The following is a 24,377-nucleotide window of genomic DNA, read 5'->3' on the forward strand; positions in this document are numbered from 1 at the left end:
CAGGCTGCTCCCTTGCTCCCCCTAGGCCTCAGTTTCCCCATCAGAAAGACAAGGGATTTGGCTAAATGGATTTAAGAGGGGCGGGGGCTCTGAAGTCAAATCCTGCTTGACCAACCGGGCTAGGGGATGCTGAGAAAGCCACTTTCCTCTTTGGACCTTAGTTTCCTCATCTGTAAAATGGAAACAATGTTGGTGCCCCTCCCTCACAAAGATATGATGAGAATTAAAGCGGGCAAGGTATGCAAAGTGCTTTTAGGAGGGTCTGGCGTGGTGAACACAGTCAATAATGTGGGCTACCCCATAATAGTCATCTAACCCTCATCACCATCGTCATCACGTCTGCTTGGACACAAGAACTGCTTGTCATTTCGCTCTCCTTTGCAGAAGAACATAGCACATGGACACATCTGGGTTCAAATTCCAGCTCTTCTTTTCTCTAGCTGTGTGGCCTTGGGCAAGGTGCTGCCCCTCTCTGGGCCCTCAGTTTCCTCATCTGTACAATGGAGTTGGTCAACCTTGCCACATTGGGTTCCAAGAGATGACAGATGCGAAGCAATGGAGTTATTCTTGCTTCCTAACTCACCTCTGCCCAGGCCCCCGACCCTTGCCCCAGTAGCCCTACCCCCTCCTCCTCCCTCCTGGCCAAACGCTGGGTTCCTGGTGAGGACTGAGGCCTCTGTTCTGAGGATGCTCAGAGCAGCCTCTGGGCCCGCCCTCAGCCAACTGTCCCTTCCTTCCTTCCTTCCCCAGCTGTCTCCTCCAACGCATCTGTGCAGGGCAAGGTGGGGCATGGGAAAGAGCACAATGGTGACATGGCTTGCTGTGTGACCTTGGCTAAGTGATGGTACTTCTCTGATCCTGTTTCCCTAACACTGTAATAGAGGGGTGGGACGAGATCAAGGTTCTGAGCCTGGTCCTGACCCTGTGAAGTTGCCTGCAGAGGTCTATGTGTGGAGGGAAAGTCTATGGCTTTGATCAGATTCTCAGAAATCCCCAGGATCCTTCCCCTAATCCCAACGTTTAAGAAGCAGGTGATTTCCTTTGAGAGGTGATATCTGGGTCACTGGGAGACTGCCTGTGTAGTGGGACAAGGCTGGGGTCAGGGATTAGCTGGACCTGGTTTAAGGAGGGTAACTTAACCTTGCAAACCTTGTTTCCCTTCTGGAAAATGCAGGTAATGCGTTTTCCCCCTCACGGGGCTATGGAATGAAAAGAGCCTAGTGCTGTGTCTAGGCTGTTCCCTGCCCCCACCCTACGTCCTAGGTGTTGGGGGAGCTGGGAGTTTATGCAGGTGGGCTGCCAGGCTCACCTTCTTGCAGAAGTGGTGGAGGTGGAGCAGCGTCTCCAGGTCTGTGCGTTGCCGCTCGGCTGCCATGTAGAAGTGGGTCAGCTTAGCCTGGAAGGCCCGCTGGGTGAAGGTGAAGCCTGCCAGCTCCGGGAGCTCTGTTCCTCCCGCCTCCCTGGCCCTGGCTGCAGCTCCCAGCTGGGCCGCCTGCTTGCACAGCTCCAGGCCACGGCGGTACTGGGCCTGAGCAGGGAGGGGAGGGGTGTCTACTCAGCTCCAGCCTTACTACCGGGTTATGAGACTTCCTGAGCCTCAGTTTCCTCATCTGTAAAATGGGAACCCAGGGTTTACTTTGCCTGCTGGGATTCTGCTTAGCGTCACCCTCTTCTGGCAAAATTCTCCAACCCCAGAGTCTGGGTTACAGGCTCCTCGCCTGTGTCCCCACAGTTCTCCTTTTCTGGCTATTTCCCTGTTGCCCCCCAGCCCCCCATCTTGTCTCCGCCCTCCACTGGCCTGGAAGTTCCCCGAGGGCTGAAACAGAGGCTGAATCACCCTGTGCCCCAGGACCCAGCACATCAAGGATGCAGATTCTCTCCCCCCACCCCAGCTCTGAGGCTGACTCAGTAGGGCTAGGGTAGGACCCTGGAATGTGTATTTTAAGAAGCCCTCCAGGCATTCTGAGATGGGCCATCTTTGTACTTGGTAGTCAGGGAAGGCTTCCTGGAGGAGACAATATCTAAGCTGAATGCTTTGTGTTCCAAGTTACTCTCCTCACTGTCTTGGGAAGCTTTCTTCCACTTTCCCGCCTCCGCAACTTTTCCCCAGCAGTGCCACCCCCATCTCCTGCCCTCTCTATCTGCTCCCCACCCCCCTCAGTTTTAGAAACACACCGCAGCCTGAAGGAAGAAGTCCTCAAACTCTGCGTGGGCTTTCTCCACTGTCTCCAAGCTTCCGTCCTTGGGGGTCAGCACTTGCAGGCACTGGCTTCCTTCCTGCTCCATCCAGTTGCTGACCTGGGGCAGGGGAGGGAGGTTTGGACATGAGGGGCTGCTGAGGAGACATCCTTACGCCAGTTTGCCACCTTCCTGGGAAGCTGAAGTCTTGTCCTCAGTCATCTGGGGGCTGGGCCTATGCCACCAGCCTGGACTGAAACCCTCCCAATTCTGGGGAGGAGAAGAGACAGCTTGGGGTGGGGGTGGGGCGTGGTTCTCACCATCCAAACAGCGCCAGAGGAAGGTGCACGGCCCTGCCATGAACTCCCTGTGTGAACTGCGCAAGTCACTTCTCCTTTCTGGGCTTCAGTTTATTCAGTGGCAAAATGGGGTAGACGTGAGGATTCAAGGAAGGACAGAGGGGGTAAAATGGCTCTCGATCCCATAAGCAGAAGTCTTCTTCGTATTCTGGGGTGTCTTAAAAGAGCAGCACCCACTTTATCCTCACAAAGCCCCATGCGGCAGGCACTAATATTATCCCCCATTTAACAGGTGAGAAAACCGAGGCACTGAATAGTTAAATACCTTGTCTAGGGTCACACCGCTAGTAAGTGCTAGAGCCAGCATTGGAAGCAGGCCGTCTGGTTCCAGGCACACTCTGTTCCACGGCCCAGAGCACGAAGGGATGCGTTGGTTCTAGGCATCAACAGTTGGACAGAGTGGTGCCAGGTGTGGGCTCCAGGATCAGACCCCTAGGTGTGCGGCCACGGGCAGATGACATAATGTCTCCCAGTCTCAGTGTCCTTATCGATGAGTAGGAGAAATCCTAGCATCTTGCCCACATCACTGGTAAGGGATGAGGTTGGAAAGCGGTGATGGACACAAAGGCTCTGGCCCAGGGCTTGGCGCAAAGTCGGTGTTTAAAAAATGCAGCTTCTGGAGTTATGTCTTCACCTATCAAGCACTATGGAGTGCATGTCATGTGCTCCAAGAATGCCTGCCTGCTGTCGTTTTACGAGAGCAAAGCGCCTGGCTGGGGTGGGGCCTGGGGAGGCAGGAGCCGCCCACCACCCCGTCACGTCCCAGGGCCAGCTTCCTCCTCTCTCACCTGGTGGATGGCAGCTTCCAGGCGGCCCAGGCGGACGCGGAGCTCCAGCCTCCTCAGGAGGTGGTTGGACACAGTGACGAGGACATGCAGCTGTTCATCCACGAGGCTGTACAGGGCAGCAGCTTCGGCCAGATGGCTCCTGGGAGGCCGAGGAGTGTGAGAGAAAACCCAAGATGCTGACCCCCTGCCCCGGAGCCCCAGCACTCCTGCCTAGCATAGGCATGCCTCCGCGGCTCCCACCAGCTCTGTGGCCCTGGCCTGGGTATTTCAGCTGCTGATTTGCTGTGTGAGCTTGGGCAGGTCCCTACACCTCTCTGGGCCTCAGCCTTGGCCTTGCGTGGGACTGGGAGGACCAGAGGACACAGCGAGAAACCAAATGACCCTGCCTTTCCCCAGGAGGGTATGAACCGAGCTGGAGAGATCTGGGTTCAAATCCCAGCCCTGCTACCTTCTAGTAACAGAACCTTGTGCAAACTTCTCAACCTTTCTGTCTCCGTTTCTTCAGCTATAAAAAATGGGGATAACAGAACCCATTTCACAGGGGGGTTGTGAGAATTAAAGGATCTAACCCCTTGGCGCTCAACCCTGGCAACACAATTAGAACCTGCTCTGGGAGCTTTAAAAATCTCAGTGCCCAGGCCCCTCCCCGACCCACCGGAGTCCTGCCCGGAGAGCGGCCTGGACCTCAGCGCTCTCCGAAGCGCCTCCGGCAAACCCGCCCTCACGCACTCAAAACACTTGACACAGTGCCTGGCCCACGGTGCTTTTAGCGCTCGTTATTTCTTTTATTTTTGTTAATTAATTTTTATTGGAGTATAGTTGATTTAAAATGTTGCATTCGTTTCTGCTGAACAGCAAAGTGAATCAGTTACACATATACGTATATCCACTCTTTTTTAGATTCTTTTCCCACATAGGTCATTACAGAGTATTGAGTAGAGGTCCCTGTGCTATAGAGTAGGTCCTTATTAGTTATCTATTTTATATACAATAGTGTGTATATGTCAAGCCCGATCTCCCAATTTATCCCTCCTTCCCCCTTCCTCCTGGTAACCACAGGTTTATTTTCTACTTCTGTGACTCTATTTCTGTTTTGTAAATAAGTTCATTTGCTTATATGTGGAATCTAAAAAAATGGTACAAATGAACTTATTTACAAAGCGCTTGTTATTTCTATTGCAATGATGACAAGTGGCTGTAACACACCTCTCCACTCTGGCCTCTATTTTACAGCTAGGAAAACATTTACACATAGGAAAACTGATCCTCCAGAGAGAGGTTCTCACTCACACGCATGGCAGTCTGAATTGGAACTCAGTCCACGGCCTTTTCTGCACGTGATTTTAAAAAATGATCAAGGCCAGCAAGACATAAATGAAGGGATGCAGATGGGATTTCAGGAAAAACTTGGGTGAAAGGAGGAATCTCAGGGCTTTCCCAACACCCCTCAAATCCCACCCCACCCTCCTCTGCCCTTGGGGTCCTTTAGAATGAAAAGGAAAAAGAGGAGATGGAAGGAGAGCCCGTTTTCCCGGAGGGAGCCTTGCCCTAAGCCTCCTTATCTGACTGTAGCTTCCCACAGGTCACTGCCCTTCCATGGAAGGGGTGAGCACCCAGGGTGCGTGAACGGGATGGAAAATGCCAGTCTGTCTGGCAAAGGGAGGGAGAAACGGGCGGGCAGGCAGGAGCTGCCTAAGAAACACGCAGCGGCTCACGCGGGACCACAGCGCTCCCTGGTGGAGCTGCTGGTGGCCAACGGTCTGGAGGGGACTATGTTGGACCAAAAGGGCTTGGGGGCCCAGTCAGTGAGGCAGGGGCATGCTGGGAAAGGCAGTGCCAGCCCCACCAGGCTGTGTGAGGGGCAGTGAGGACAACTCCACACCGAGCACCAGGGTCCACTGCCGCCCAGCGCTCACATCAGCATGAATCTCTCTGTGGGCAGAGCTCAGGGTGGTGTGTTCAAGATTCTGGGCTAGGCTGCCTGGGTTCAAGTCTCAGCCCCGCCACATCCCAGCTGTGTGGCCCTGGGCAAGTCACTTAACCTCTCTCTGAACCTCAGGCTCCTCCACTGTAAAATGAGGGTAATACTCGGAGCCCCTTCGTGGGTGGGAATTAACCACATTAATATCCTTAAAGCCCTCAGAACAATGCTGTGTTCACGCTAAGTGCTATTGAGAGGAGGAGGTTAAATAAATAAAATGTTCTTGGATTACGCAAACTTTGTAGTAGTGTTCATTCTAACAGAGATAAAATATATACAACTACCGGCTGATTTAATTCCTGACTTGCACCTCTCCTCCACCCCACTCCTAAATTTAAGAAAATTGGTTCTTTCTCGGAATGTGTATTTCTTGCTCTGTGGTTCTGTGACCCTGGCACAGCACGAGGTTCCCCTGGCCCCTGCCACGAAGGGTAGGGCAGTGCAGGGGTTAGTGCTCAGCTGGTCCGGCTGTTACTTCCCTTCGCTTAGCCTCAGGTATCTATCAGCCAAACGGGAGGATGTGAGCCTCACATGGTCTTTTGAGGAATAAGAGGTGGGCTCTTAAAGGGGCTCAGCCCAGCGTCTGGGTCAGAGAGCATCCTTGGTCTATGACAGTGACCAGAAATGCGGGTGCTGTCCTCTGATGCCTGGACTGAGGAGGGGCCGCAGAGAAGGGACTTGCCAAGGTATAGGCTGGGGCCCGTGATCAGGCCTCAGTCCAGGATATGGGCCCGGCAAACACCCCATCCTGGGCATCTTCAGAGCCCACCCTATGTGTCCTCTCAGCGAAGTGACCCCAGCCCCGAGTCCCAGTCTGGGGAATAGGATGGGGCGGGGAAGGAAAAGCCTGGTGTCCGTACCTGATGTCTGGGTTGAAGTTCAGCCTGCTGCCTTCCTGTCGCAGCCTGGCCAGGGTGGCTCCGCCTTCCCGCTGGAGGCCCAACAGGCCTGGGTCCCTCAGCACAGCCTCCATCAGCTCCTTGGACTTGCTCAGACACCTGGAGGCCTCCTGCCAGGGTAGGGAGGTAGCCTGCGGCTCAATCCCCACTTTCCTTCTATAACCTTCCAGGGCTCCCCACACCCCAATCACGCCTGACTCCCCCAGTTTGGCGTTCAAGGTTCTACAGAAAGTCTCTCCTTTCTATCTCTAAAACATCTCCTCAAGCCGAGCTTCCTCCCATCACCGTGGCAACCTCACTGGTCCAAGCACCATCATCTCTTGCTGGGACGCCCATCCCAGCCTCGTCACTGATCTCTCTGCGGCACTCTGGCTCCCCCCGCAGTCTGTTCTCTGAATGACAACCGGATGGATCTCAAAGTGCCAATCTGATCATCCCAGTGCCGCTGCTTAGAACTCTCCAGCGGCTTCTCTGCCCATTTAGAATCAAATCCCAACCCAACTCCTCCCTGATACAGCCCCGTGGATCCAGAAGATCCTCTCGTTCTATCCTCCCCTCCCCCACTCTGTTCCACACTGGCCTCCTTGCTCTTCCTGAACAGACCAAGCACAGACCAAGTCCCATGGCTCCGTCCCATCCTTCAAGGCTCAACTTCTATACCCTCCTTCCCCGTTTTTCTCAATCTTACTTTCACAGCATTCAGCGTCACTTGTAATGACATGTCCATTTCTGTTTATTTTTTAAATTATGACCTTTCGCACTGTACCATGAGCCCCACGAGGGCAGGGACAAGTCGATTTGCCCCAGGCTGGGTCTCCAGGCCGTGACACATGGTGACTGCCCAGTAAATATCGGTTGAATGAATGAATGAAAACAAAGCCCCTTCACTGAGCCCCTGGTCCATGAAATAAGGGATGTGGTGTGGTTTCCCCACCTCAGGCTCTTGTCTCACCTGCACCCCTCCAGGGGGGTCACCCTTCTCAAACTCCTTGATGGAAGCCTTTAGCAGCGAGGAGGCCTGGCGGAGGTCAGCAAGGAAAGGGTCCAGCTTCTGCAGGAAAGGAGGCCAGAGTGGGGATGTTAGCCTGGGCCAGTGAAGAGGGTGCCTCTCTCCTCCTCCCACCAGGAGGACACGTGGGTGGTCGTTCTCAAACTTTAGCTGCATCAGAATCCCCTGGAAAGTCAGTTATAAAGCAGGCTGCTGAGCCTTCCTCCTGAGTTTCTGGTTTAGTTTCTCTGGGGTGGGGCCTGAGAGTGTGCATTTCTAACAGGTTCCCAGGTGGCGCTGCTGCTGCTGGTCCAGGGACCACAGTTTGAGAACCACTCATGCTGGGAATGAGAGAGAAAAAGAGAAGACAGGCCTGACCTACTCCCAGGCCTGTGGGAGAGGGAATGGTAGGAGGGGGTGAGAGGGCAGGGGTAGAGGACATCCTCTCCGGGTCCCACTTCAGCCCAGCTCCACCACTTACTAGCTCTGAGGCCTCGGGCAAGTTTCTTAACCTCTCTGTGCCTCTACTTCCTCTTCTGCAAAATGGGATCATTTCCCCATTTCCTGCCTTAGAGGCTTGTGGGAGGACTAAATGGGTTTATTTGTGCCAGGCACTTAGAATAGCACCGATACTCATCCTCATTACCAGTTTTATATGCTGGCTCTATAGGTAAGATTTCATTTAAAGGGAAGGTTTTAAAGCAAAAATATAGTTCAAAGGCCCCTGGATTAATTGGAGGCCTCTGGAGAGGGGAACTGGGGGCCTGTGGGACAAATAGGAAAAGAGATTTCTTTCAGTATATACCCTTTTGTACCATTTGAATTTTGAACACAGGGTCTATTCAAAAATAGACCCAATCTTAAAAAGAAGAGGACCAGGCCGAAAGCAAATAAGCAAACAGCCGTGTTAGACTATAGACCAGTGGTTCTCCATGCATGATGGTTGCGTACCCCAGGGGACATTTGGCAATGTCTGGAGACACTTTTGGTTGTCATCATTTGGAGGATGCTGTTGTCAGAGTGGGTAGGGGCCAAGGATGGTGCTAATCACATGACAGTGCACAAACAGCTCCCCCAGAAAAGAATTATCTGACCCCAAATGTGAATAGTGCCGAAGTCGGGCTGCCCTGGTCTAGAGAAAGCCCTGGGCGGGCAACTATGGGCACTGGTCCTGGTGCGGTTCAAGCCCATAAGCTCCTGTGTGTGGCTGTGGAAGTTGTGCCTATCCTATGCATCCTCATGTGTTAAACTGGGCATGAGGTGCCCCCTCGCAGGGTTGCGGTGAGGAAGGATTGAGGTCACACAGGAAAGGAGCCCAGCCCTGGAAGTTTCCTTACTTCCTCCCTCTTACAGAAGGGAGCACATCTGCCTCCCTCACCAGACCCCAAGCTTCCCGAGTTTTGTGTGTCCACAAAGCAGATGTCTGTAAATGTATTTGCAGTTAACACTAACATCACTCTTAGCATGTGCCAGACACTCTTCTAAGCTCTTCACACACATGAACTCAAGCCTCACATCAGCCCCATTTCGTCACTGAGGAAGAGGGCTCCGAGAAGGTGTGTAACTTACCCAAGGTCACACAGCAGAGCTGGGATTGAAACCCAGGACTCCTGGCCCCAGAGCTTGAGCTCTTAGTCACTCCACTCTGCACCCTCATTGTAAACACTTGTTGAATGACTGTCTTTGAACCTGATAAGTTCAGTGGATCCATGGGGCAGGACGGTGAAGGGAGAAACAGAAGGGGTGAGGGTGGGGGGTGAAGGCTGTGATGGTAGATACCTGGAAGAATTGCACCCATTCACCGTGGCAGTAGGGGAAGGGGCCTTCCAGGGCCATGGGCAGCTGGCTGGGGTCCACGTGGCGGCTGAGGGCCTTCAGTGAGGTCAGCACCTCTACCTGCAGACAAAGAAGCAAGTCAGAAGGACCAGGGGACTCAGTGTAGAGACAGATGCTTGAGAAGGTCCTGCCCAGACCCACGCCCCAGCACCACTCCACTTCCCATGGGCAAGACTGGCCTTGGCTTTAAGAGATGGTTTCTGGGCAAGGAATCTTCTCCGGAAACTCTGACAAATCAAAATTGAGAACCACACCCTGGGTAAGAAATGGCAAATAAACAGGATTCGTACTGCCACTGTCCTAGCCTGTGCCCGAGGCAGACATTAATCAATGACGGAACTCCTTCCTTCTGAGCTGGGCTCCTTCCCAGCACAGGTGTCCAGGCAATCAAACAAACAGACTGAAGCTGGCCCATGTCTTGTAACTTCTTTGTAATCATTGTACTGTTCTCTGGAGACCCATCAAGGTACTATCTTCTTGGGGTTGTTGAGAAAGGTCACCAAATCCTAACAGTATCCCCTAAGACGTGGAGCAGGGACTAGGTGACTGTATCTCCCAAGGCAGTGATGCTTGAGGCTTTATGCTATGAATGGCTCCAGATACCTAAGCTTGGGATGGGGAGAATTCTGTGGCGTTTTGGAGCCCATTTTTCATGCCTGGTATTTAAAGTGTGGTCCACGGACCAGCAGCACCAGCATGACTTAGGAACACGTTAGAATGCAGAATCCCAGCTCCCATCCAGAGCTACTTAATCAGAACCTGCACTTGGACAATCCCCAAGAAATTCATAGGCACCTAAAAGCTTGAAAAGTACATCTCTAGTTTACAATGTGCCTCTTCGTTAACCAGGAGGTAGAAGGAGACCTTTAGAATCATTTCCTGGGGCTTCCCTGGTGGTGCAGTGGTTGAGAGTCCGCCTGCCGATGCAGCGGACATGGGTTCGTGCCCCAGTCCGGGAAGATCCCACGTGCCGCGGAGCGGCTGCGCCCATGAGCCATGGCCGCTGAGCCTGCGTGTCCGGAGCCTGTGCTCCGCAACGGGAGAGGCCACAACAGTGAGAGGCCCGCGTACCGCAAAAAATATATATATAAATAAATAAAATAAAATCATTTCCTGAAACAGGGCAGAGGGCAGGGTGCCCACGCTCGTGACCGTGGTACATGGCAGTGATTAAAGGGAGCTGCAGTGTTCTTTCCCGTGAAGCCCTGAATCAACTTAGCATCTAAGTTGGAGATGCTGAGAGAAACTAGGGAGAGAGATACAGGAAGGGCCAGGTGAGGTGTGGAAACGGCCCCTCTAGCTTGCTGTATGGCCTTGGACCTCAGTTTCCCCATCTGAGAAGAAGGGAGGAGGGGTTGACAAGATGAAGCTTTCAAGTGGGTTTCATGCTGCGGGCAGCTCTCAATCACGTGGTCGTGCCCACCGGGAGCTGCTAGGGTTGCCAGGGAGAAATAATTCTGGGGCTGATTTGGCAATGCTTGCCATGGGGGCTGGGCAGTAGAGTTGTAGCATCCTGGACTCGTATCTAATGGACCTACCCTTGATTATTTCAGGGCCTCTCCTAGCTTGTGAATTCTGCCATTCTTCACCCCAGCTCAGCTCCAGCCCACCTCCCCTCCGCCGGAGCCCTCACCTGGATGTCAGATGCCTCCAGCTGGAGAGCGGCCTCCTGCTCCCCCAGGAAGAGCACAGCACGGATGGAGGTTGGGACCAGAGTCTGTTGGAGAGAATCATTTCAGAGCTGATCCGCCTAGGCTTTCACTGAGCCTCCCGGCTAAGACGTAGGCAAATGGGCCACAGGGATGGGGTGAGGGTTCCCCATGGCTGGGACCCTTATGCGGTATGGAGGGCTTGGATCCGTATTTGGAGGGTGAGTCAAATGACTTATTGGGAGTCACTGGAAATCAAGAGAACAGCAGGTCCAAGCTGGACTGCAAACTTCCCAGGTGCCCCACCCACTCTGGGTCTCAGTTTCCCCATCTGTAAAGGGAGAAGGACTTGGGCGTGGAGGTCATGAGGTGAGCATATGCCAAACTTCCATTTACGCTGCTGCCCATGCTGGTGAGTTAGCAATCTCTTCCCTCCCCCATTCTCAGTTCATTGGCTAAGCCTAAGCCAATCAGTATGTCACATTCCCCTGACACAGAGATCGGCTGATGGATGGACAGCTGAGCGAATCTGGGCTAAGGAGACACAAAGAAACTGAGACTTCTGGGAAAAGAATCACTCTTTCCTACCGGACTTAAATGAAAGCCCATATGAAGTTAGAGCTGCAGGGAACCACACTGCCACCAAGAGGGGGACCTGGCTGAGAAGGGCACTCTCCCAGGAGAATGGGGCCAGAAATAGGGAGATAGAAACCCGATCTTGGTGGCTTTATTTGAGCCCCTGAATCAAGCCATACTTGAAGTTGGGTTTAACTCCCGGACAGTCGAGTCAGATAAACCAATGAATGACCTTTGTCTTTAAGCGTGGCTGGGCTGGGGTTTCTGTTATGTGCAGCTAAGACTCCCTACCTGGGTACCTGGTCTCAGCTCTGAGCCTCTCAGGATCTGTGAATATCCTAAGGCCCCCGGTGCTCGCAAGACTTGTGAGGCTGAGGCTGTCCGCCTCCCACTCACCTGGGTGGCCTGCAAGGCACTGACCAGACCAGGATGTGGGGGCTGTTTCCTGGCATCAATCACGACCGCCAGCCCCTTGGTTTTATCTTCAGGCCTGTGGGTGGTAAACAGAATTGACAGTCTTGCTGGATGAACTAGGGCCCTCGAGGGGGAAGGACCTAGTGGAAGGTGAGGGAAACTGGCTGCTAGAAGCCTGGATTTACTGGTGAACTCTTCATCCCATGGGACAAAGTTCCAGTGCCTCCCTGTGCCCCTGACACACACCACTTCCAGGAAGCCCTCCATGATTCTTCTCCAGGCAGAGTCCGTTATTCCCTCTTCGGCACTCCCACAGTACCTCACACAGCTCTCTCTTACACCCTAATAATCATGAACTATAAGTTACTATCCCAGTTGCAGTAGGAGTCACCTAACCTTCATCCACCCCTTTTGTGTGGGCAGAAGGTTCACTTTGTTCAAGAATCCAATTCCCTCCATATAATCACGTCCCCCCTCCGCCAGGGGCTGGTTTCTGATTGGTTGAGGCCCACAGTAGACCCAATTCCCCTGGCCAATGATTGGTTTAGATAGGGAACATGTGACATTTTCTGGCCAATGAGCTGTGAGGGGATGTTTGCTGGGGGCTTTTGGGAAAGATATCCTCTCCGTAAAAAAGTTCTTACAAAGAGACATAAGGCAGAGATATAGGCTGATACATTTCCTTAGCAGGTAAGACATTTTGAATTGGAATTAGTTACTTGCAGCCAAAACACCCTCATGGGTTCACAGTGCACTTTTCAGTGATTACCTTAGGATTTTCCAAAGTGGCCCAATTGCAGGACTTGTTAAAATACCAATTCCTCACCCCCACCCCCGCTCCACCCCCCCAAGAAATCTGTCCAGCAGGCTGGGGGTGGAGCCAGGGAGTCTATGCTTCCAAGTGCCCTGACCATTCAGCCAAGTTGGGAAAATAACCCCCAACGGCCTTCAAGCCTTACAACCACCCAGTTCACAGACGAAACCAGAGGTGGCCAGTGCGGGGGTGGAGCTGTGGCAGTCACCCGGGCACGCTGTTTCACCTGTCTGGGAGGATAATAATCGTGCGGGCTTCAGGAGGCTGTGCTGAGGACTGATGGATTCATTACTGTAAAGTACTCAGGGACTGCGCAGAATAACAGGCATGTCAATGTCTGCTGTCATCCCTATCCTGGGGGGGAAACTGAGGTACACAGCGGTGCTATAGCAGACAGTGAGAGGAGGCTCTCGGAGGTGAGGCCAGGGCTCCGACTTCGTGCTCCACACCTCACCTGCCTCTCGCTATGCCCATGCTGGGAGAGAGGTTTATTTCTCCACCTACCTCCACTACCAGCCTGGATGCCCCTAGAGGTCAAGGCCCAATATAGGAGTATCTGGGTCCCTAGCATGGCCCAGCATGAAGTCTGGCCCAGGGCAGGTGCCCAGCAATGGAGTGGAGAAGCCAGCCCAGCATACGAGAACCCCATGCACGGTTCACGCTGCACCTCACCCCCACCTCTTGTGACCACGCTTGGTCCTCAGAGCCCACTTAGTCATCCCCCTTTTTCAGGGAAGCCTCAGAGAGGGGAGGTTACCTCCTACAGGTAACACAGCAAGTTGGTGGGATTCCAGCATTCTGTCTACCATGACACTTAGCACAGAATGGGGGTTTCCATCTCCTCCTCAGACCAGAAAAGCCACTCCACTTTGGACAAGAAGAGAAATCTCAGTGACCAGCAGGTGGTGGTGATGGCTCCTATGGGGTGGAGAAGGTTCCAAAGGGTTCCATCAGTCCCTCCACCCCCTACCCCAGCAGCAGAACCTCTAGGTTGGGATCTATAGCCACAGTCCCAAGCAAACACCACCTCTGAGACCGCTCTGGCTGGGGGCTGGGACTCAGAGGAAAGATGGTGCCTCTTCCCCAGCCAGTGAAACATAAAGTCCGAATGGGGGGGGTGGAGGGAAGGCGAGGTGTTAGAAATCAGCCTGGTCACTCATCACTCATTCATTCTTTTACTCTCTCACTTATTCATTCATTCATCCATTCACCTTTTCCTTCATTTGTTCAAAAATATTTATAATTCATATGCCAGCTCAATTATCACCTCCTCAGAGAAGCCTTCCCTGATTTCTCAATTGAAATTAGTTGCCCCCCCCCCTTCTCACTCTACAACAGTGGCTCTCAAAATGTGTCCTCAGCCCAGCAGCATCAGCATCAGGAAACTTGTTAGAAATACATGTTCTCAGTCCTTATCCAGACTTAGTGAATCAGAAACTCTGGGGGTAGGGCCCAGCCATCTGTTTTTACAGACCTCTGGATGATTCTGATGCCTGTTGACTTTGAGAACCACTGATCTACAACATCCCTGTTTTCTTCACCACATTAACACCCCTGAGAGCTGCTTGTCCATGTCTGTTTCTTGCACACCATCCACCTCCCCCGCCAGCCTGTGAACGCCCTGATGGCAGGGACCAAGGCTGTCCTGCTTTCCCCCCAGCATCTGGCTCAGGACCAGCTCTGGAAACAGATGACTGGCTGGAAGGATCTCTCCATCTGCTACCTGGTGCTGGGCTCTGGACTGAGAGGTCGAGGGGGGATGGGGTGGTCAGGCTAGCCCAGCCCCTTACCTGGGGATGGTGCACAGGTAGGAGAACAGCTTGGTGACCTCTGAGGCCGTGCACCATGGTGCCTCCCAGGGCCCCTTGGTGGTTGACACCAGAAGCAGGGGCCGCCCTGCCCTGTCTCGACCTCCTACAGGAGAAAGCACAAACACTGAGAATTTTGGTGGAGCCCCTCTACGGGAACCTGCTCTGTGGCCTCCAAGCCTTTGCCTGTACTGGTCCCTCTGCCTGGAATACCCTTTCTCCCCTCCCCCTGTGAACTCTGAACTCTTATTCATCCCTCAAGACCCAGCTCAAAAGCCACTTCCTCAGAAAAGTCATCCCTGAAACACTCCTCCATGCAGAGGCAGTCTCACCCTCCTCTGGTCACCCTCTGTACTGGGCAACCTGGGAAACGAAGCTCACGGAATGAGCTTTGGGGTCACACAGACATGGGTTTAAGTCCCAGCTTAAACCCATGTTTAAGGGACACACTGACTTGCTGTGTGCCCTTAGGCAAGTCAGTGTGTCTCTGAGTCTCAGTTTCGTCATCTGTTAAGTGGGGAGGATACAATACTGAACTTATGAAGGTATTTTGAAGACTAAATGAAACAGTTCCTGAGAAGCGCTTGACACAGGGCAAGGGCCTAATAAAAAGCAGTTGTTAGAACGATCATCATTTCTGTCCTCATCTCAGCCCCCCGTGTGCAGCCCGTGGCTGCCAGCTCACTATTTATTCTTGCTGACTTCCAGCCATGAGTTCTCCACCGACTATTTCCTGTTCCAGGAATCAGGACAGGGTGCTCCGTGTTCCCCACAGGGGTCAAGAGTCTGAGTCCCAGGGGGTCAGCACAGCCTGTCTACGCTGCGGGGAAGGGGAAGTACAGGGGGAAAGAGTCCCAGGCCTCTGGAAACTGAGCCTGTCCTGCACCCTGGGCTCGGAGCCCTGCCCCCCAGAGTCACCTCATTCAAGGCCACCCTGCGATGAGCAGGATCTACTGCATGTGGGTACAACCCTCCACAGTGTGTAAGTGTGTGAGACCCTATGTAGCTCATGAAGCCTTGGACAAACTTAACCACCTTCACAAGTGCTGCCTTACACAGGGGTGAAGCCATCTAGAGCATTCTTTCTTTCACATGTTTGAAAATTTTAAAATTTAAAAATTAAAAAATCTACATTTGTATATACATTTTATGCAAAAATATATACATTAATATATACATTTGTATATACACACAAATATATATATTTGTACATATATGTGCATATATATGTATATATATATTTTTATATCCTCTTGATATCATGGGTTTGATTTTTCCTAATATTCATTTATACTAAATTCCAAAAGGAAAACTTTTTGTTGGGGACAATATGGGAAATTTGAATAAGAGCTGGGTATTGAGTAGTATTAGGAATTATTTTTAATTTTTTTAGGTGTGCTTAATGACACTGGGGTTATTAGGCAAAATGTCCTTGTAGTTAAGAGATGCACATTAAAATATTTACAGGTAAACTATGAAGATCTGTAATTTACTTTAAAATACTTCAGGGAAAAAAAAAGATGAAACATGCCAAAATGTTAAGATTTATTAAATCTGAGTAATGGGTATGTGGGTTTTCATTATCCTATAGTCTCTACTTTTCTCTATGTTTGATTTATTCATAAAAGAAAGTTTTTAAAAAGTGAAATAATTAAACCATGAAAAAAATTACATAACTTGCAAAGTTAGAGATGTTTGTACATATCCCTCTGAAATCCTCTCAGGGCCATTGGGTCCCTCAGGTCAGGAAATGCTACATTATGTCCCTGGGCCCATTTTATTGATGAGGAGACTGAGGCCTGGAGAGAGGAAGCAGCTTCCCCGTCTGCCACAGTACCCAACTTGCCAGTTAAGGTGGGGGGTCATGCCTGATTCAGTCCTTGACCCTGGACCACACCGAGAGATGAGCTTTTGTCTGCTGTATTGGAGCTCAATCACAGTTCCAGTGGTGCTACTCCCCTGCTCTAGAACCTTCCATGGCTTCTCATGGCCTCATGCAGAAAGCACAAATTTCTCAACCTGGCACTTAAGTCTCCCCAGGATCTGCACACTCTTCCAGCCTCATTTCATATACTTTGGGTTATGACCTGAATTGTGTCCTCTCCCCCCAAATTCATATATCGAAATCTTAACCCCCTAATACCTCAAAATGTGACTGCATTTGGAGATAAGGTTTTTAAAGAGGTGATTACGTTAAAATGAGGCCATTAGGGTGGGCCCTAATCTAATATGACTGGTGTCCTTATAAGAAGAGGAAATTTGGACACAGACACACATTGGGAAGACCATGTGAGGACACAGGGAGAAGATGGCCATCTACAAGCCAAGGAGAGAGGCTCAGAAGAAACCAGCCCTGCCAACACCTTGATCTTGGACCTCTAGCCTCCAGAACTGTGAAAAAATAAATTCCTGTTGTTTAAGCCCCCCAGTCTATGACACTTTGTTAGGGCGGCTCTAGCAGACTAATACACTATGTCTCTCCTTGTCACCAATGGCTCAGCTGGAATGGGTCATCTGTCACTGCGTAAATTAGCCTGACCCTTTCCCACCTCCCCACCTTTGTTCACACTGTTCCTTCTGCCAGAGGTTCCCTTCCCTGTCCCCTCTCCATCTGGTGAAACTCTCCTCAGCTTTCAAAGTCCAGCTGAGATGCCACCTCCTCCAGGAAGACATCCTCCCTGCCCTCTAGAGAGACCTTTCTCCCACCCCAGGTTCCCCCAGCAAACCTAGGCCTCTTTTAGATCCTGCAAGACTGAGGGCTCCTTAAGGGTGTTCACTGGCTCAAACTCTTTATATCCCAGTGCTCAGCACAGGACAGGAGCCAATAATCAATGTCAGGAATTGACCAATGAATAAATGGTCAGAGTGGGGCCTCTCAAACTTTGTTGTGCTAGGGATCTTGCTACAATGCACACTGTGGTCCAGCAAGTCTGAGATTCTTCATCTCTCTCTAGCTCCACGTGATGCTGATGTATCTGATCCCCAGACCACACTTAGAGTAGCAAAGGGTTCAAGCACTCAGGACATTCCATACTGGGACACAGTGACCAGTTCAAGTGTCTGGTACCCCCGCCAAGCTCTGCCTGGCACAGGGCTCTGCACACAGCCAGGGCCGGCTGAGCACGCAAGATGCCGTCTGAGTGCACTGCAGTGATGGACAGCTGTCCACCTGATCTGCTTACACCTGGAAGGCCCCCTTGCCCCAGATGCTACCCCGTCTGACAGCTGGTGCCAGGAATACCATTGTTAGCACCTCAGAGCCTGGCTGGAAGCTGTGCTGTTCACATTGGGTTATGATCTCAGGAAGAAATGGAGACAGCAGGTTGGGAGGTGGTGGGTGGTGTTACCCAAAGGCACTGAAAAACTTGTACCTTCTAAAGCACTCCCTCCAAGTCTTGGGGTGGGGGGAATGCTAGTAATTTAACTGGCAAGCAATTTTAAAATATTGAAATACACATTTTTATATGAAAGTGTAAATATAATTCTTAATTATAAGAATTATAATAATGTATAGAAATTTTAAAGACAAAGATTTTAAAGATATGTACAGAGCAACTGAAAGCTCAGGGTGAGGTCTCAACCCCTGGGACCCTGTTCCCTCTCTTCTGCATCAGGGGCTTTTTGTGAAAAGCCCTCTCCAGAGGCTCTGTGCCTGTGGTTGGCAGACTCATGGCTCCAGAGATGTCCATTCTGGAATCCCCAGAGCCTGTGGATGTGCTAGCTTACCTGGCAAAGGGACTTCGCAGATGTCACTAAGGTAGGACCTTGAGATGGGGGAGATAATCTAGGCCTAGATTATCTAAGTGGGCCCAATCGAATCACATGATCCTTAAAAGTAGAGGCCCTTTCCTGGCTTCAGCCAGTCCGAGAAAGATATCAAGATAGATGAAGGGTCAGAGGGATGTGCTGTTGCTGGATGTGAAGGTGAAGGAAGGGACCACAAGCCAAGGAAGGTAGGCAGCTTCTAAAAGCTGGAAAAGACAAGGTATGGATTCTCCCCTAGAGTATCCAGAAAAGAACACAGTCCACTGACACCTTGATCTCAGCCCAGCGAGATCTGGGCTTTCTAACCTATAGAGCTGTAAGATATTACATTTGTGTTTTTTAAAGCCACTGAGTTTCTGGTAATTTGCTATGACCACAATTGGAAAGGAATATGTAACTCCCACCCTCAGAATGGGAGCAGTCATTCACACCTTAGTGCTGATTAGTCTCTTTCCGGAGAACAGATCTTTGTGGAAAGTTTGGAGCTGAAGGGACCTGAGGAGAAGAAAGGAGGCAAGGAGGTGAGGGAAAGATCCTAATAGGGAGCCTGGGATGCCTGCTTCACACGGACTCGCCTGGAGCAGATCTTGATCTTGGAGCACAGACTTTGGGGACTGTTTCCGCTACAAGGAAACTCCAATGGAAGCAAAGAGACCAGTGAGGATACTACTGTAATAGGCAAGCAACTATGCTGGTTTGGCCCTGGGTGGTGTGAAGTCATCAAATTCTGTATATAATTTGATGGAAGAGTTGACAGGACTTGCTAACAAATTGGATGTAGGGTGTAAGAGAAAGTCCTCCAGGATCTAGTGTTCTAGGAAAGATTAGAAGGCTGGGAAGGGTGCAGGGGGGTGTGAAATCAGGAGTCCATCTTTGGTCATGTTAAGTTAGAGATGCCTGTTAGACATCTAAGTAGAAACATCAAGTACATGGATGGATAGATGAGTATGGAGTTCATGGGCAGAGTCCAGGCTGGAAAAATAAATGTGGGGGTTATCAGTGTAGAGACAACACTGAAAACAAATATTCACCAGTGAGATGGGATGAGATCGCCAAGGAAGTGAGTCTAGGGGGAGAGGAGAAGGGGTCCAAGGACTGAGCTTTGGGGAGCCTCCAAGTTTTCCAGGTTGAGACATGAGGAGGAGGCAGCAAAGGAGGCTGAGAAGGTGTGGCCAGTGAAATAGGAAGAAACCCAGGTGAGAGTAAAGATTGAAAGACAAGTTGAGAAGACCTTTCAGTAAGGAGGGAGCAGTCATCTGTGTCAAATGCTGCTGATGGGTCAAGGATGATGAGGACTGAGAACTGACGATTGGATCTAGAAACATGGAAGTCATTGGTGACCTTGAAAAGACCTGCTCCAATGTCAAGGTGGAGGAAATACTCTGATTAGAGTGAGTTGAAGAGAGAATAAGAGGAGAGGAGGTACTGAGATACGGAGCAGAGACAACTCCTATGTGGGGTTTTGATGTAAAAGAAAGATGAGAATAGGGGCCTAGAATGGGTCATTCCAAGCTGGGCACGCTCCTGTGCTGATGGAAATGGTCCAATGGAGAGGAGGAAAGGTGATTACGTAGAGAAGAGAGGAGAATCTTGCCAGAGGGATGTCTTTGAGTAGGTGGGGAGGTGCAGTGCACCAGTGGAGGGATTGTTCCCTGTATCTGGAATAGGATGCTGAGGGGGTGGGTACCGATGCAGGTAGGTAGCTAAATGGGGTGGCAGGAGTTTGTGGACGTTCCTTTTGATTGTTTCTACTTGCTCAGTGAAACAAGAAGGAAGGTCATCAGCTGAGAGTAAGGCTGAGGGAGATGGTGGTGAAGGTCAGAGGAGGGAGCAGGTGTGAAATCGTCATTCAGGAAGGACAGTGGGGGCACCTTTCAAGACTCTGGAAGAGTAACAGGATCCATGGGCACCAGTGGTACCCACTGGAGGCCAGTGATCAGGAATCAAATGGGCAACCAGTCGGTGTGGTTATGCGGACTTTCTGGCTTCGTTCAGCTGTAAAGGTGCAAGGCGGGAAAGCAGGCAGAGAGGTGGATTTAACTGAGGTTGGGATCTCTCCAGGAAAGTACGAAGGCAGAAGAGAAAGGCAAGGGAGATGAGAGTGTTTAAAAGGAAGTGGGGACATGATGGAGGGTGGGGAGGGACAGTGAAAGGGTGGTTGGATCAATGGGTTGAGAGTTCTGGGGGACAAAAGGGCTATTAAAATTGAGGTAATGTGCGATCTGGGAAGAGAGACATTGTAATGAGGGAGGGAGCAGTGAGTTATGGGGGACGGCCGTGGGAGGAGTAGCTGGGGTAATGAGGACAAGATCGCTGATGAAGAGGAGGTCGAGGAAGGGAATGGAAAGAACGTCCATGTGGAGAATGTTCATTCACTCCGATATTTTTGAGCAGCGACTATGTGCCAGGCACTGTTCGGGCACTTGGGACCCATCAGTATATGTTGCAAGCCAAACAATTTACAAGAGAGTAATTGTGGAAAGAGTGACAGCGAGTCAAGTCCAATCTGCTTCCTCTCCTTCTCCTCTTACACAAGGAGGAGCATGAGGCTCAGAGACGGCAAGTGACTCTTCCAAGGTCACACAGGGAGCTAGGGGTAGAGCTGGAACTGGAATGAAGGTCTCCAGCCTCTAAGAACAGGGACTTTGACGTATAAAACCTGAGCTCCTGTAACATGACAGCCCTAAAAGGATCGTGAGATTCTGTGTACATTAATATGGGAATAAACAGCATGAGCTTCAACAATGATGACCAAGAAGATGACAGACGATGCTCCCCAGGAGCTTCGAAATGACAGAGCAATGTCCCCACAGACGTGTCCTGCAGAGATTTAGAAGTCTATGAAGTAAAAGAGAATTGCAGAACAGTCAGTTCCCAGAAAGCACAGTGGTTTCTCTTGCTGCCAGAACTTTGCACATGCTGTTCCCTCAGCTTGGAACACCATTCCCACCACTTTACACGGATAACACCTACTCATACTACAGGACTGAGCTTCACATTACTTCCTCCACCCCAAGCCTGGGCCAGGGGCCTCATCTGTCCTCCCACAGCCCCCTGTACTGTCCCACAGTCACAATTTCTTTACACTGTATTGTAATAACCTGTTGAATTTTCTCCACCACTAGAATATAGGCTTCCTGAGGGCAGGCTTTGTTCCCTGCTGAATCCTCAGTGCTAAGCCCAGGGCGTGGCACACAGTGGTGCTCAATAAATATTAATTGCAAAGATGAATAAATATTAAACAGGAGGGATAATGCTCTCAGTATTGGATGATGTTAATGCCCAACCGGACCCCTTCATCAGGCCAGAGCACCCATTCCCCCAGAGACTGTAATTATTGGCTGTAAATTGGCTTAGAGATGCCCCCTTGTCTGAAGAATTGCCCTCAGTTGAACTGGATCATGGGCTCACCTGCATCCCCATCCCAGGATCAGGCTGCAGTTGATGACTGACAGATCCAGGGGTACAAAAGTCAGCCCCTGAACCTTAAGATGGAACCATCTCTGTGATGGAATTCATGCTCCAGGAACCACCCCCCCATCCCCCATCCCCCGCCCCGGGGAATCAGGCCACATGCAGGCTTAGCTCCTCCCTTGCCCTGCCCTGCTTCCCTTCTCCCCTTCCCCTGAGAGCAACCCTCAGTAAAATAAATCACTTTTTCACGGATCCCTGTCTTAGGCTCTGCTTCTAGGGAACCTGACCTAAGACATCCACCTTGATGCCCTCGCTGAAAGTAAGATGGAAGGATGGATGGATGGATGGATTGCTAGAAATTGCTTTAACCTCCTTCATTGGAAACTTATGGAATCTGAGTCCCAGGGAGGCTTGATCCAGCACACAGGCCTCTAGAACTTTCCCTGCCTCCCCTATACCCACCCGCATCGGAGGGTACTCAGGGACCCCAGCCCCATTCCCCATCCCCACAGCTCTCTCCCCTCCACCTCCACTTGCCCCTACAATCCCTGAGGACCTGGCAGGCATGCTATCCTGGAATGGAAGATGTCCATGCTCAGAGCCCCAAACCTGGGCTCGGGCCCTGGGGGCTCCTCATTCAGAGCGGGGCCTTTTTCTGGAGGGCCTTCAGAAGCTTCTGGGAAGCCAGCCTTTTCCTCGGTCAGTGGGTCTGAGTCAGCGTCTGGGCCAGATGTTTTGGTCTGAGTTGTTCCAGCTGGGGAAAAAAAACAACAAAGAGTGTTAAGCAGAAGATGGATTTTCCCAGGGAAAATGTTTTCCTTTTAACTTTCTAATAGTAACAGCTTACAATATTGATCTCCTTCTATGGGGCAGGCATTGTGCTAAGCTCCTTACTTCTGGTGTGTCTTTGACCCTCAAAACAACTTGAGGAGGCAGACAGATCCCCATTGTATAGACAGGGAGACCTGGACTTAGAGAGGTTACGTCCTCGATCAAGGTCACCCAGCCAGTGCGTGGCCAAGCTGGGGTGTAGACTCAGGCCATCTCAACACAATCACAGAACCTTGCTCAATTCCAGGCCCATGAGACCTCAAGCCTTTTGACATGCCACCCCATGCTCTAAATCCCTGAGACTGAGCCAGCCCAGGTGGGTCTCTGCCCCTGACAGCCTGTGCCACCTTGTCACCTGATCACATGCAGAGAACAGTTCCCCTGTCCAGCTGAGTGAGTGGGCAACTTACCTTTCCCCAAGCACTTGTCTCGGTTGGGTTTGGGAGAGTACAGTGAACACAAGACTTTCCAGGGCCCGTCATGCTGGAACGAGGCTTTCTCCTGAGTCACAGGGCCTTGCCTCTGCCGCTTTAAGAAAGAGAATTTGAGCCCAGGAGTGGGGGAAGTGTTTTGACAGGGCCTGGCCACAGGCTTGGGAAGTCTCCCATTTTCCTGTTGGGTCCTCTCTTCCATCTTGGTTGCAGGGGCTGGAGAAGCAGGAGGGGAAGCTGGGCGCAGCCGGGCAGAGGATGCTTGTTTTGGTCCCGGATTGAGCTGGACTATATTCTCTGAGTCTCCCAGAGGTCCCTGTGTCTTGGAGGGAGCTGACTCTTCTGAGACACCTGGCCCGAGGCCAGAGGCACCATGCAGTGGGTTTACAAGGACACTGAGGTAGGGCTCTTGGGGCTGGTGTTCTGAGTCTTGGGTGGGAACTTTATGATTCACCTTTCTCCTCAAGTCGCAAACACAGGGTTTCTCCCCCGAACTTGCTGGCTTCTCACAAGTCCATTTTTCCAAGGAAGGCCCCCCATTGGCCCCTGAGAGAGGCAGTATCCTTTGAGAGAAAGGGATTTCCTTAGTTCCAGATAGCTCCTCCTGTGCGCCAAAAGGAAACCCACTGGATGTCTCCACCTCCTTACTGGGAGACCCTCCTCGGTTCTCTTGGGAAAAGTCCAGGAGAGCCACATAATCTCCCTCCAAGTCCTGGCTGGCCACTTCGTCCACCCTGAAGCCCACCTCCCCAGGCCCGGCTTGCTCCACTTTGATAAGTCCTGGATACTTGTCCCCATGTGTCCTGCCCTTGCCCTTGGCCAAACTCTGGGCAAGCAGCACCTGGCTGCCTGGGGACCTGGCCTGGTGCAGCTCTTGGGGGCTGTTCAAATCCAGTGCCTCTAATTGAAGGGATCTCCAGGCTGGGGAGAGGACATTTACTGCTTGGGGTCTGTCATCCACAAACTCTGGGCTGGTTATTTTGGTCCAGGGCACAGGGGCAATCCCGTCTTCTGAAGCTACCAGGCAGTTGTGTAGGGGACTGCCCTCAAGGTCACTGTTGATGGCCTCCAGCCAGGCTTGGGTGAAAAGTATAGGGTAGGATGACTCGGGAACAGGCTTCGTGTCCACTGTGTGGAGGTCCACAGAGAGGCACTTGATCATGATGCAGACAGACTGCTCCTCCCGGGGCTCAACTTGGAGGTAGAAGTCACCTTGGCGCAATAAGAGGGGATTGAGGGATGCCAGGTGGACCACAACCTCATCCCGCAGACACAGAGGCCAGCCTTCATGCAGGAAGAGGTGGTGTGAGTAGGGGGTCTGCAAAGAGAAGGGGCTGGCATCAGAGAATCTGGCCCTGAAAACCCCGCCCACGGGTTTGCTTCCTTCCCTCTCCCAGAAGGAACCCTGAACAGGTCGGGGACTCAGGTGAGGCAAGAAAGGTGCCTAGGACACAGCATCCAAGGAGGCTCCACTCTCAGCATCCTGCAAGTCACACAGCCCCAAGAGGCAGCGCCTCCTTCAATGTTGTGCCTCCCACGCCTCTTGCTCACCTTAGTCCTGGCCCTGACCTTGAAAATACTTGCTAGCCTACTGGGCCAAAGGAGAAAAGCTCTGAGTGCCAGGCGCCAGTTAGCAAGCACCTTTC

The 24,377-nt window shown here is 51.6% G+C and overlaps 1 protein-coding gene across 1 annotated transcript in view; it reads right to left on the reverse strand.

Moving 5' to 3' along the window:
- The window catches only part of KIAA1755 (KIAA1755 ortholog), a 47,375-nt gene that overhangs the window by 10,240 nt on the left and 12,758 nt on the right, over positions 1-24,377 (reverse strand). Inside the window, exons 3-13 of the mRNA XM_073792993.1 lie at positions 22,711-24,049; positions 22,026-22,223; positions 14,273-14,396; positions 11,651-11,744; positions 10,663-10,746; positions 8,973-9,089; positions 7,158-7,256; positions 6,167-6,315; positions 3,326-3,464; positions 2,176-2,298; positions 1,310-1,528 (exon numbers count right to left, since the gene is read on the reverse strand). Of these exons, the coding sequence (XP_073649094.1) occupies positions 1,310-1,528; positions 2,176-2,298; positions 3,326-3,464; positions 6,167-6,315; positions 7,158-7,256; positions 8,973-9,089; positions 10,663-10,746; positions 11,651-11,744; positions 14,273-14,396; positions 22,026-22,223; positions 22,711-24,049 (2,685 nt within the window). The remainder of the gene's footprint in view (positions 1-1,309; positions 1,529-2,175; positions 2,299-3,325; positions 3,465-6,166; positions 6,316-7,157; positions 7,257-8,972; positions 9,090-10,662; positions 10,747-11,650; positions 11,745-14,272; positions 14,397-22,025; positions 22,224-22,710; positions 24,050-24,377) is intronic.

This window comes from Tursiops truncatus, chromosome 15, assembly GCF_011762595.2.
Source record: "Tursiops truncatus isolate mTurTru1 chromosome 15, mTurTru1.mat.Y, whole genome shotgun sequence".
NCBI classification, from domain to species: domain Eukaryota; kingdom Metazoa; phylum Chordata; class Mammalia; order Artiodactyla; family Delphinidae; genus Tursiops; species Tursiops truncatus.